Source organism: Pezoporus occidentalis, unplaced genomic scaffold (genome assembly GCF_034315485.1).
Source record: "Pezoporus occidentalis ecotype Australia unplaced genomic scaffold, CSIRO_AGI_Poc_V1 ctg109, whole genome shotgun sequence".
NCBI lineage: Eukaryota > Metazoa > Chordata > Aves > Psittaciformes > Psittacidae > Pezoporus > Pezoporus occidentalis.
Window position 1 is genome coordinate 2,167,474 of NW_026912875.1, and position 13,023 is coordinate 2,180,496.

Consider the following 13,023-nt stretch of genomic DNA (forward strand, 5'->3'; position numbering starts at 1 on the left):
ATTAACACACAGCAATGACCCAGTTTGACAGAGGGGTATAATAATTTGCTTGTAGTTTACCAGGAGAAACCAAGACAACAAAAAATTCTCAACAATTACAGGCAAATATTAAATACAGGATTACCTGATAATATTGACAAGGGGCAATTCAGGTTGATTTTTTTAAATTAAGGTTGAAGAATAGTTTAAGAGGAAATGGAACATTCTGGCGATAAAAATACAAAATAAAAGCCATTAATTTTTGCTGATTTCCCTTTATTAATACAAAGTACAAATGAAAAAACGTACTTTCATGAAAAAATAAACCAGGTGTACACAGTTTTGCAGCATGTTTGACATTTATTTCACACAAATGAGGTGAGATGGCTCAGAATATCTCCAGCAGACCCAAGCTTCTTGCAGGCCTAAATCATTAGCAACCAATTATAGAGGAAAGACAAAGAGATGATGTATGGCTCCTACTAGATGTAAAAAGCAGAGCCAAAAAGAGCTGAAATAGGACCCTGGCTGAATTTGGGTATTTCTTTCGAGCACATGTTTTAAGTTAGCAGAACTTCTGGGAACATCACAGGTGAAAATGAACAGTGGTTAGCTAAGGCTGGCGGTGACTGCTGCTGCCTTGGCTAATCCACGCTGCTTGTGCTCACCTTCTGCCTCCAGCCATCCTGCTGCAGCAACAGAAGTGCCAGAGTCTCGGGAATGCCAGGGCAGGCATGAGAAAGAAAGTGCAAGCAAGAAGGGGCCTGGTGTCAAAGCCATTCTCCAGAACAAAGTGAGACCCGAGCTCTGGATGCTGCTCCTAACCACAGATTGTGCCTCATGGTTGCTTACGATAAATATAATTATTATGGTTTAATATAGGCTTATATTACAGAGAATATTACGTACATTATATGCATGGTGTATTTTCAGTGTATTTTTAGAGGACAGAGTTTTTATTTATATTTTGCATTCGGTGGAATGCAACATGCTGGTCTATGACAAACAAGCTGTGTGACAGGGGAAGGAGTGCAGGGGGAGAAGGAGGGAGGGGAGAATTTAACAGAAATAACTCCACTTAGTGTTTGAGTGAGGGATGTAATGAAATCTGTTTGCTGTGCTAGCTGTCTCCAGATTGGGCTGTAATTACACCACAGAAGGAAGAAAGGTAGCTGAGTCTCAATCTAGATCATTTATGTAAACTCAGCCTTCTTGTCAACGGCGCTCTCAGATTGCATGCATGCAAACCACAAAAATCATTTCCTATGAACAAAACAGAGACGGTCTCAAATTGCAGGCTTCTGATACACCTTATACGCTGCCTGTAATTGGACTTCAAAATTCAACACACTGAGGTTCAAAACTTCTCCAGTATTTTCTGCTTTACATTCAGTGTGGTGAAAGACTGTGCGCACAGAAGAACATTCCTTCTTCCTTTCTGCCAAAGGCCGATGTCTAGGCTTACAAATGAACATTTATTTGGCTTAAACACAAGTGTCACAAACCCAGGAAATTCTTTTGTGCAAGACTGTGTTGAAACAAGCTGCTGGATTTGAGGGAGGGATATTCCCTCCCCCAGAAGAGTTGGAAAACCCCCTCTGACCCAGAGCAACATGTCATATACGCACAATATAAAACCCAGGCAATCCGTTCCCTTAACAGAGCCAAATTAATATTTGATTAAATATTTTAAAGCTCCTACTTACCATGCGTGACACATTTTCTCAGCAAGTTTCTCAAATACGGAAAGCATTAAGCACAGGGCAATTTTACATTTGAATACATAAAAACAGTGTGAGGCGACAGGACTGCGCGCAGGCAGACAGAGGATTTTCCCCCGTTAACCCCCAAACTGCCCTTCCCAGGGCACTTGGTGAGTGGCTACGTGAATTCCCGGCTCCGGCAGCTCGCTCTCCCTGGGCAGGTTCGAGCAGGTTTCCTGTGACACCTGGATCTTCACGCCCCTCCATCCCTCCATCCCTCCCTCCCTCTGTCAGGAAAACCACCGGCCTCCGCCCTGGCGCCGTCCCCGCCGGTGCCCAATCAATACCGACTTATTTCCTGTCCATTTGCTGAGGTCACGCGAACGGCACTCATTAATTATTTCTGCCGGTGCAGCCTCAAGTGTGCTTCTGGCACGGCAAGCGAGAGCCGGCGCTGACCTTCTTTTAACTCCCCCCTCCCAAACTGTGCTGGTGGCGGCGGCGGCGGCCGGCGCGCCCCTCCGTTGGGATGACGGGGTGACCAGCGGTGCGGGATGCTGGAGAGGTCCCTGCCGCGGTGCTCCTGCCGGCCGAAGGAGAGCAGCCCCTCCTGGGCCGGCGGGTCAGGGAAAGCGGGTCACGGCGTAGACGATGTTGGCCAAGGCGGCCCTGGCCTCGGAGGGAGGGAAGCGCTCCAGGGCCGCCAGCGCCCGGTTTCCGTGGAAGCGGCAGAGGTCGATGGCAGATGTCACACCTTTGCCGGCTTTGATCGCTCCCTGCAGCTGTCAGGAAACACAGGCACGACAGGGTGGGTTTCGGCAGGGCTGGCGTCCACAATTATCTGTGAGAGCACGGGCCTTCCGCTGCCCCTTCCCGAGGTAAAGGTGAGAACCAAAGCCAGCAAAGCTCTGAAACGCTCCCAGCCGCTCTGTTCTGGCTCCCCGCTACACCACAGCCATGGGTAATTTAAACTACATCACCCATTACTTCACCACCAGAAAGATGCTGGGTCTCCAAAGGGCACACCGTTAATAAAAAAGAAATACTTTTTTAAATATCTGGGCATTTCAAATCCAAGCCGCTGCCCCAGAGCTTTGTGCAAGAACTGGCAGCCGAGCCGCTTGCTTGCACTCTTTGTTTTCTGCAGTCAAAAACTGCATGTTATGAACAGCCATTCCACCCCCTGGTTTGGAAACAGGCACAGGATGACACACGTTGAACTCTTGTCTTTTGTAGTACAGGTTTCTATTTATATACCATATGATTATGTTTGGTACAGTGGACAAAAGCAAATTTTGTCAGTAAACTGGGATGTGTTAAATGATCACACTGTGCTATATCCATGCAAACTCAGTCTTCTCAGAACGGCTAGGGAATTTGACAATGGTTTGGTGATGCACCATATGAGAAAGGAAATATTTTCATGGTGTAACAGACATTTCATGGCAAGCTGCTGGAAAGGTTTGGCACCTAAAACACCTGAGTAAACGGCAGGTTAAATTTCCTATGAAATAACACAAACAAAAATGACGAACAGAACATGTTGCTTTTTCCCAGTATCTCAGCTTAGCTGAAGCTGAAATAATAATCACACTTATTAATTAAGGGGGTTTTATTCTTAATTATTATTTTTCCCTGAACAGCACCAGGAGACTGTCATGAAACCCTGTTACATTTTCTGCTCTAAAATACAGGTGTCCCAGAGCAGCTCCAGCCTGATACCTCATACCAGGGCCTGGGAATCAAGGCCCTGTGGATCTTTGGGATTTAATTATCCCAAAAGCATGACAGCATTTCATGATCTTTAATGTGCCCCACCTGGCTTTCATAGCTGCCTTTGCATCCCCACTGTATCGGCTTTTAAAATAAGGGGTTTTCTTGAACACAAGTATCTACAGTAATAATTACGCAGTTTTATAAATCACGTTTTCCTCCAATACACAGCCCAATGCCCTGATTAATTTACATCAGTATAACCTTATCAATCTAGTTTAAATCATGTAAAAAGAAGTATCTAAGCTATGACCGATTTGTAAAAGTCATCCATTTTTTATAGATACTTGCATTCATACAGAATGACGTTTCTTATCTGAGTACAAACTGAAGTGGATTCATTATCTGTATTTAAAGATGAAATTAGCTGAAAGCATATTACAGCACTTGAGTGTTCAAGTCCCAGTTCATAAAAATTTTACTCTCCACTTCAGTGGAGAATCTTCCTGCGCTGTGCTCTGGAAAGGAACTTGCCCCAGGGCATAAATGCACTGCATAGCTAATTCAACACATCTTCTAACGAATGGGAATCGGCCATTCACCACAGCTCCACAGCCAAGGTGGGGATAGGTGAGACAAGGTACACTAGTAGTGTGAAAAGGCATTTCTTTCCCCTTTCTTGAGGCACAAGTTTGTGAAATGATAGAACCCACACACCTTGAAGCACCCTCTGCTGATTCGCTGAAGCTCATTAAAAAAGGTTTAGCACACCTTGTAATACTCATGTAAGTATACATCGAGACATAAACAAGAAAGAAAATAGCCCCTCAAATGTCTTCAAACTGTTCTAAGGTCAGAGGAGCTTAGTTTAAGCATGTATGTTTGCATATATGTACTTAAGACTTACTCATAACACCAGATCTGGAAGGGGAAGAATTCTAATGCAAGGACACAATCCATTTACATGCTTGTCTTGTGTAGTCCTTGGACACATGCAGTGCCTTGAAGCCAAAACAATCACAAAGCTCGTGTCAAACTATATGCAGAAGAATTGCTCTACAAAAAAAAAATCAGGCTAATCCGCTACTGAATGTTTCAAAACAAAGTTCAAGGAACCTCGAAATGAAAAATACCTGCTCATGTGGCAAGCTCCTTCCCCAGCTTCTCAGTTAGAAAAAATTAGCAATTATAGTGCATTAACAATTCATTCATTAATTAATAGTCCATAAAAACTTCCCTGTTTTCTCTTCCATTTGCAGAAGCAGCTGGTCAACTTAAATAAGCATACACCGAGGCAAAACAGCCTGGATTAACCAGACTGCATGCTTACTTCTATCTCAGCTGGGGTTGCAAAAGGAAAGGCAGGGGGAAGACTACAAATTCGGCTTCTTGTAGTGGGATAATTATTGAAGAAATACAGGATATAATTCCATAGGAAACCAGGCTTCACTAGCACTGCTACATGCAAAAAAAACCCCTAATTTAAGCTATAAAATGTACTGTTAGTTGTATTACATCGACATTTTCCACACTCTCCTAATTTTTGAGCTTCAATGATTTTATGTAATGAACTTGACAAACTAAGTAGACAGAAAAAAAAAAAAAGTCAATGTATCCAGTTTGGATGTATTATTTTGTAATTTCATCTGGAGAGGAGCAGCTAATTTTTGAGGCAAATAAACAGGAAAGCAAAATGGGCTGCTTTTATTTATTACTTTATAAACTTTAATTAAGCTCCCTCATTAATTTCTTCTAAATAAAGGAATCTGCTCTTTTAGTCTCTATTTATACGGCATCATTTTGTGCTTCAAACATATTTCCACTTGTAGGAACAATTTCATCCATCATTAAAACACAACCTTCTTCAGATTTCATTCAGTCATTACAACTGAATACAAGTCAAAACACAGATTGCTTCAGCACACATTTCTCCAGTTGTACGCCTAGCTATGCTGGAATACTGCATTTTAACTTTTAAGCTTTTGTTCAGACTATTGGCACTAAAACCTTACTTCACTCTACAGGTGCCAAGAGTCTGATAAAAAAAAAATCACCCATGGGTTTTGGTTATTTAAATTCAGCTTAAAGAATAGTCTTGCAGCAGTACAGTGAAGTTAAGGCTCAGATGAGAAGTGCCACCCCCAACATACCAGCACTGTTCTCCTTTAGCACCTTTTGTTTTCCTCAATATATTCAGATATTGGCCAGACTTGAGAGGTTTACCTTGTACACGTTAAGCTCAGAGCCCCAAATTTTTATCTCTGAAGGCTGTTCTAGAAATCTAAGAATAAGCAACAGCAATATCACTACCTTCATAGTCTGTGAAAAAAGATGCCTGGCTGAGTGCTGGGTCTTGCCCTGCCCGGCCTGTTTTATCTGCCCAAGCTCAGCCTCATCCACTTGACTTGCAATGAAATTATTTTCATTTTTTCCTCCTTTGCTAGTCTTTGGCTGGAAAAAGGAATAGCTCTGATGAAGAGTTACAGAACAAGCAAAAGAAAATAGATATGGAAAGGAGGGAAGTGCTGAGGTTTCTCATTCTGAATGCTCTGAATATACACAGGAGGACAAACTGCTGAGTGAGAGCAGTTCTTCAGCCTCCTCCTTCCTTTCTCATAATTTCCTTCTTTTCAGTCATCTTATACTGGCAAGCCAAGAGGAGAAAGGGACACTTTCTAAGCACTTCCACCTTTAAGGCCGTTTTCCACTATCCCCCTCTGCACCCACATGCTCTAGGCATATCCTGCAAATACATGGTAACAAGCCATTGACTGTTGCTTGAAGATCACCCTCTGGAAATGAGACTGCTGACTGGAAAGGAGTGTTTTATATCAGCCCCCTGGTTTCAAGCTTCTACTTCCTATCCTTCAGGAGACAACCATAAGCACCAAATAGTTGGAGTTGGGGCATTTTCCACTCAACTGTAACATTTGCTGGGCCAAGAACCAAAACTTGTGACAGCAGCTATTTCCTATGTAAAGGGGGATCTGGGTTCAAGACCTTCGTCTCAGGGCTGCTTCCATCTCTCAAGTTAAAAGCTACTGGATGGAATAAAAGCAATTTTCAAGCAATGGCCATATAACTATATATAGTCCATTTGTGGTTATGGCTGTACATGCGAGATCAGAGGGATGGTTATGCATGAGAACTTCCCTGTTCACAGACTTTACCTTATAAGTCCACCATAAAAGCAAAGAGTGTGCTTGTGCGCCACATCTCTCTGTTTATGAGCTAGGGAGATGTTAAAACAGAGAAATTATTTCCTGCAGTGGAGCATTAAGTGAATAATAAAAAGAATACCTACTTTATGGCACTAATGTTTGGGTTTTTTTTAATTAAGTATATATGGCAGATTCATACAGGATTCTACATTTGGATTAACTACCTTGGCAGGATCTACATAGCTTTTAAATTGTACTGATTTGTTACAAATACACAAAGAGTAATAAAATGGTGATGGTGAATCTCAAAACCAACTGCTGCTTTCACACAGGGTACTAAATGGTCATCCAACAGAAGTTCCTTCTAAGCAGATTTGACATTTAAGTAGATTTTAATCAATGACCAACAGGCCAAGAGGTCCACGTCCTGTTCTTCTGATGGTTCAATTACACTCTTTTTCCTTCACAGTTAGTTATCTACACATGCTTTTTTTCTCTTGAAGCAGTGTGTCCTTGCAGCAAAGATCATCAGCCACTTCTTGGGCTGATTAACAAGTGCATTCAGCAAGTCTGGAGTTCTGTGCCCAGTTTTGGGCAGTGAAAGTAAAAGTGAAAGCGAATGACACTGCCATACTGCAGGAAGCACATACCCAAACACAATATTTAAATTGACCTGTGGTCGAGTGAGTGAATAATGCTCAGTTTGCAGTGTTCTGCACTGGCTTTTCTAAATTTGTTTTCTGTTTTGTGGGAACTTTATGCCCAATACGCATTGATGTTTTAGGCTGCTGAAATGTTACCTTGAGTACCATGTTTCACAGACAGCAGGTCAATTTTGTCAAATTTTTCCTTTGCTTTGTAAGTACCTTGGAATGTCTCAGCTTCCACTCCTACAGCTGTTGCAGTTGGACAGAGGGTTATGCTCTTCCTTCTCAAAAGGTGCTGGACAATCATTTAATTACATTACTTCATAATGTCAAACGATAATTACTTTTTTCCTAAGTCTTTGTTGGCTATATGCAGCATGATACGCACTATTTATCCAATACTTTCTTACAATCTGTTTCTATACAAAAGGTAAAAAATTGCATCTTTAAAGAGCAAAAACACCCTGCAGACACTTCCATTAGCAGAGTAGGATTATTTTTTTTTTTACTCATCTGACAAACAGAAAAACTCCCTTTTATCTCAAACTCAGAAACACCTTACCCAGAAAAGGACCAAATCTGGAGGGTCACCCCCAACAGCTGAGGAAAGATGGGCTGCTTACAGGGAACACTGCTGCTGTTACGCAGCTCTTGGGATACACATTGCCAAAAAATTACAAGTCGCCCCAAGACACTGATGGATTGTACAGACCCTTTAATATTTTAGAAGAGACACTAACTGCTCTTCCTTATGCATTTCCATGTCTTTCACAGTGAACTTAACAAGGCCCACTGAGGCCCACTAGCTTTTAAATCTAAACTGGTAGTGAAGTGATGACGTTTTACCAAAAAGCATGAATTTCTTTAATCACATTAAGGCAAAGAGTGATTGTTAATTGTCATCTTAGTATACACAAACAATTCACTTGGTACTTATATTAAAAGATGTGATGATTTGCTCTAATGAAACAAAAGCTGTGCTGGATTCTCACCCCAAAAAAGCTATGGAAAATACTTATTAAAAACAAAGATGCAGCTGATTTTTGGTACTGGATGTCCATCTTGATAATGTAGTTGTGGTTAATTCCAACAAAGGAGAAAACTGCTGCTTCTGAATGGTTTTGGCTGCTTCGGTAATAACAGAACACATCAAACCCCCTACATCCAGTAAATCTCTGACTATTCTCTTTGTTTGCTTGTTTTTAATATATGTGAAAAAAAGGAACTCATGGGAGTGGTTGCTCCAAAACAAATGAGATAAATTTTCACAGAAAACCACCACAGGTCATAAGCACCCACAAAAAACAATCCTTTGGTTTTAACTCTTGTTGCATTTCAGCAGCAAAAGAGCCTTTGGCCTACAGTCCCGTAACACATCTCATGATGATTCTCTGGAATTTAAACAAACATGGCTACTGCCATTTCCACCTGTAACTGTAAACCTGCTTTTGCTGGTAGCACTGCAGGAGGATGAACGCACTGTGGTGGTCAATGCTGAGCTGGGAAAGGGGAGCCATGCGACTCTTGCTAACACAACTGGACGGCACTGCGTCACTGCTGAGTTGCATGACAGTAGGGTGTCACTGAGAAACCTCCTTGTTTCCAAATGTGACCCTCTTTTTCTCTTGCCTACCAAACGGGAAGACATTAGTGCCATGCAGTGTATGAACAGCAGGATCTACCGCTTCTTGACTCATGCTACTTCCAGTACAAAATGTACAAAAGCTGCTATCATGCACAGTGTTTCAATATACAAAGCAAAGTGTGTAACAGCATACTATGCTGATGCACCATATTTCCCATGCCAGTTTGGGTGAAAGGCCTCTATAAGAGCCAGCAGAACAAGTGGACAGGGCTACCATAAAAATAAAGTTTTGTTATGTTCTCTTTCACTTGACTCAATGCATCCTTTCTGAATATTCATTTAGAAAACCAACAAATTCTTGCAGTGGCATATTCATTGGCTGCAAAACACAGGATGTATTTCTTTATTTAGCCTTTTAATTATTCTAGAGACTTGGCCAGAAAATAAGCATTATTCCCAGCTTACTCATTTTTGCTACTAGTTGTGCCTTTGTTACACTCATTTAACAAGTCTGTATAATGCCAACCACCATTAAGACCTTGACTTCAGTGAAGAGTTTTTAATCAATATTATAAAATAGTAACAATGAAATTGAGAATCTCAATTTATTGTTTTAGAATTACACAGCTTATCTTGCATGCAAAGTAGATGTAAAATGGATAAAAGCTTTTTGATTTTAAAAGTCTGAGATTTTTGCCAAAATAACACATACAAATGTGGGTGACAGGAAAGTTACTGTCTCTTTCAATGACATACATGAATTCTGTCCCTGCCATATACTGGTACTTTCTCTTTTGTTATTTGAGAAATACCGCTAAAACAGAGCTGAAACTACTTTTTAATCTCTGGTAAAGGCTTTCAAACACCACAACAATGGATCAATGTGGATGTGGTGTGATGGGGGGGATAGAGGGGGGAGGGGGGAGGAGGACAGGGAAGGAAGAGTGAAACATTCAGATATGAATGTGAGAAAAAAATATTAAGAATCACAGACCTTAAAATAAGCCTTTTCTGATACCAAAGTCCCTCTGATAAAAGGATTTGAGGAAAGCTGGGAGAAAAAAAAAGTACTAAAAGATGTTTGCAGAACGTAGTGACTTTATTGACATGACAGTTTCAGACCTCAAATTAATAGAAAGCATTTCACTTCTATATTTGTGTCAGAGCCCTCATTTAATTTACTAGTGCCATCTAGGTATCTTTTTGTCTGTGAAAAAACAGGGATACCATTTTAATGTAAAGTACATCAAAAGAACAATTCAAAATTCTGGAGCAGTCTCACAACTGAACTAAAATAAGACCTTTGCCTTTTAAGGAGGCAAGTTAAATGGGTGGATCTCAATTTCTCAAATTTACCTTCATTCATTACTGTAACTGAAAACCATAGCAAGTACATATTCTTAAGCAGGCTAAACAGCTACTGATTTCTGTATACGTGTATTTATGAATTCGACTAAAGGAATAACATTCTTATCTCAACTACGTGGCAGACTGAAGCTCATAACAAAAAATTAAAAGAACAAAAATAATACTAATTACAAAATTATAAATTACAAAAGCACACCCCCCACCCAAATACAAATTTTCAGAATTTCTACAGTGAGATTTGGTGACCTTTGCTTTTACAAAATGAAAGAGAAGAAATCTTGGAGACTCAATGAGAAACAAACCCCCAGATTTGATTAGGAACATCAAAGTAATTCTAGCAACTGAACAGAAAGATGAGAGGGGCCCTTGATACTGAGAAGAAAAGACTAAGCAATGTGCGAAACACTGATTCTAGTGATGCAGAAACAAAGACATTATAGCAAAGGGCAAAAAAGAAATACTAGTTTGTACAGCACAATGTGGCTTCTAATTGGCTGTGTGCATGTACTGGTCAAGCTACTATGCCAGGGTGAGCTACAGGTTACTGGGTTCATTTAGCATGGATATAACTAATGATCACTTCTTTTAAACGAAGAAAGAAAAGAGGGACTTAACATCAGATTTTTGAAAGTGATTTCTGTGACAACCGAAGTTGATTTTTTTTTTATTTTGAGCTCGCGAAAACCATGGAGAATTTTTCACCATCATTACTAAACTTGTATCATCTGTGCTCGTGTAAGAGATAATTAGCCAGAGCCAGTAAATCACATGCTTTATGGCTGAAGTCAGTTGCTCAAAATACAAAACTTAAAGGGCTTTTCCCCCTTCCTTTCCTTTTATTCAGGTGTCCAAGTTGCCCAAGCACAAAATATTTTTTAAAATTTAATGGATGGATCCAAAATATGAAATAATTTCAGTCAAAATACAGAATATGCTAACAAATATTTAACTCAGTGAAGCAAATGTAGGTGCTTCCTTCCCCCCTCTTTTTCTTAACTATGGAAATGATACTGGTTGGATCACAATTGTAGCAATTTAAAGGAGAAAACCCATTCTGGACCTAAGAAAGCAAGTAGCTCATTTTAAACCTTCACAGAAGTGTCTCAGACATATTTGAAGAAGAAATTTAGTGCTTTCAGTGGTGATTTACAAAATCACAGTTCTATCAGTTTTCGTCTATTATAGAAAAAAAAATAAAGGCATAATGATTTTAAATAGCAAGCTAAGGCTGAGATCCTTTCTATGTTCTAAAAGAAACGAAGGACAGAGATTTTTTTTTCATAATCCAAATTACATATTTTCTTAATAGAGTAATTACAGGAACAGTCTGACCTGTACCTGTGTGTTAGCCTTCTATGCTAGCAGTGATAGCTTTAACACTTCAGGCCCCGGTTCAAGAAGCAATTACCAATCATGCATGAGGCTTAATAATTAATATATTATTTTCCACACAGATGCTGGAGATAACTGACTGGACCCTCATAATCTGCTTAAGACTGCAAACAAGTCACGTTTGTGCTCAGGGAGTCAGCTGGGGACACAATGTCACCTGTCTCCACCACAAGCACGCTGTGCTCCAGTATTTAACCAGGAATCTTCTGAGCCATCTACTGCAGCTCTCAAGAGCTTTACAGCTCTTTTTCCTAGCTACTTTCAAGCTAATTAGTTCAGGTCTGCCTTTACTATAGAGCAGTCCCAGTAGCAAATACAGTGGTGACCTAACTCAAAGTTATAATGGGAACTGGAAGAAACACATGTGATTATAAAACATGTGTATGTATATTTTTTTAATAGATGGCATGGCATGAAGGTGAGATTAAGTAACTGCACACTCTATCACTACAAAGAGCATGCTGATGGGAGCTAACCCACAAATAACTGCAGAAAAAGAAGACCGCAAAAGCCATCAGAAGCCTGGTTTCAAAACCAAGTTTAGGGAAGTAAATGGGATAAATAATGACAAACATCATTATTACATAGCTACATTTGATAGTTACAGTACAGCCCACTACTACTGGCTTTTTAAAAATCAAGAAATTGCACAAGCCATTTTCTCTGCCTCTGTATACAGACACAAAAATTATAAACTGACTTTAGAAAGTTGCTCTCAACTGTCAAGAATATCTTTGAAATATTACAAAAAAGCTTTACAAATAATGAGATTTAAATGCAATTTACCAACCTTCTTGTAGTCCATTATATTTCCTTTTCCTTGTGCCTTAAAGAGAAAGAGAGATTTTATGTTACGACATTACATACTACTGTCTAAAGTTGCAGGAATAAAGAATGCAATTAAAAGAGCTACCACTTTAAACTGACTTTCTTTAGGAATCTGCTACAGAAAAAAAACCCCCACCCAAAATACAACCAAATGTGTTACCAGCTTATACAACATGGTTCTGTTTCAGACGAGAGCTACACATACTCAATGCAATTTTTAGGTTTTTTATCATGACTTGTGGTTAAACATTTGTTGAATTCAAAATGTTTTGGTCTTAAGAAATCTTGCTGTTTGCATTAACTAATCTCTCCCATGAGATTCCAAAATAAACTATATTTCTTATCAACAATAACAGGATTTATTATCTTAAGAGAGTACTCTTCATATATCCACAGTGATTTGCACACAGGTAATAGCCTAGAGCTGTCCAAAGGGGATATCAGGACCATGTCAGTGCTACTCGACCTAGGTTAGAAGCAGTTTTGGTTTAGAATTGTATTTAAGTATTAGCATTACTCTTTACTTAGGTAGCAGATACACACAACCTGTAACTTCTAATACATTCAGAAAGAAGTATGAACAAATTTTAAGTTTCTCCTTGCCCAGATGCAGAAAAGTATGTGGTCCAGCTTCCTCAATTTTGTCA

General features: G+C 39.9%; 1 protein-coding gene across 3 annotated transcripts in view; it reads right to left on the minus strand.

Annotated features, from left to right (window-relative positions):
* Nucleotides 1-234: 234 nt before the first annotated feature.
* PDSS2 (decaprenyl diphosphate synthase subunit 2) overlaps nt 235-13,023 on the minus strand; it is a 121,191-nt gene continuing 108,402 nt past the window's right edge. For all 3 annotated transcript variants that reach the window (XM_062624859.1, XM_062624868.1, XM_062624851.1), the window contains 2 exons: nt 12,339-12,374; nt 235-2,464 (listed from right to left, as the gene is read on the minus strand). In XM_062624859.1, coding sequence (XP_062480843.1) covers nt 2,306-2,464; nt 12,339-12,374 — 195 coding nt within the window. In that variant the 3' untranslated portion in view covers nt 235-2,305. The remainder of the gene's footprint in view (nt 2,465-12,338; nt 12,375-13,023) is intronic.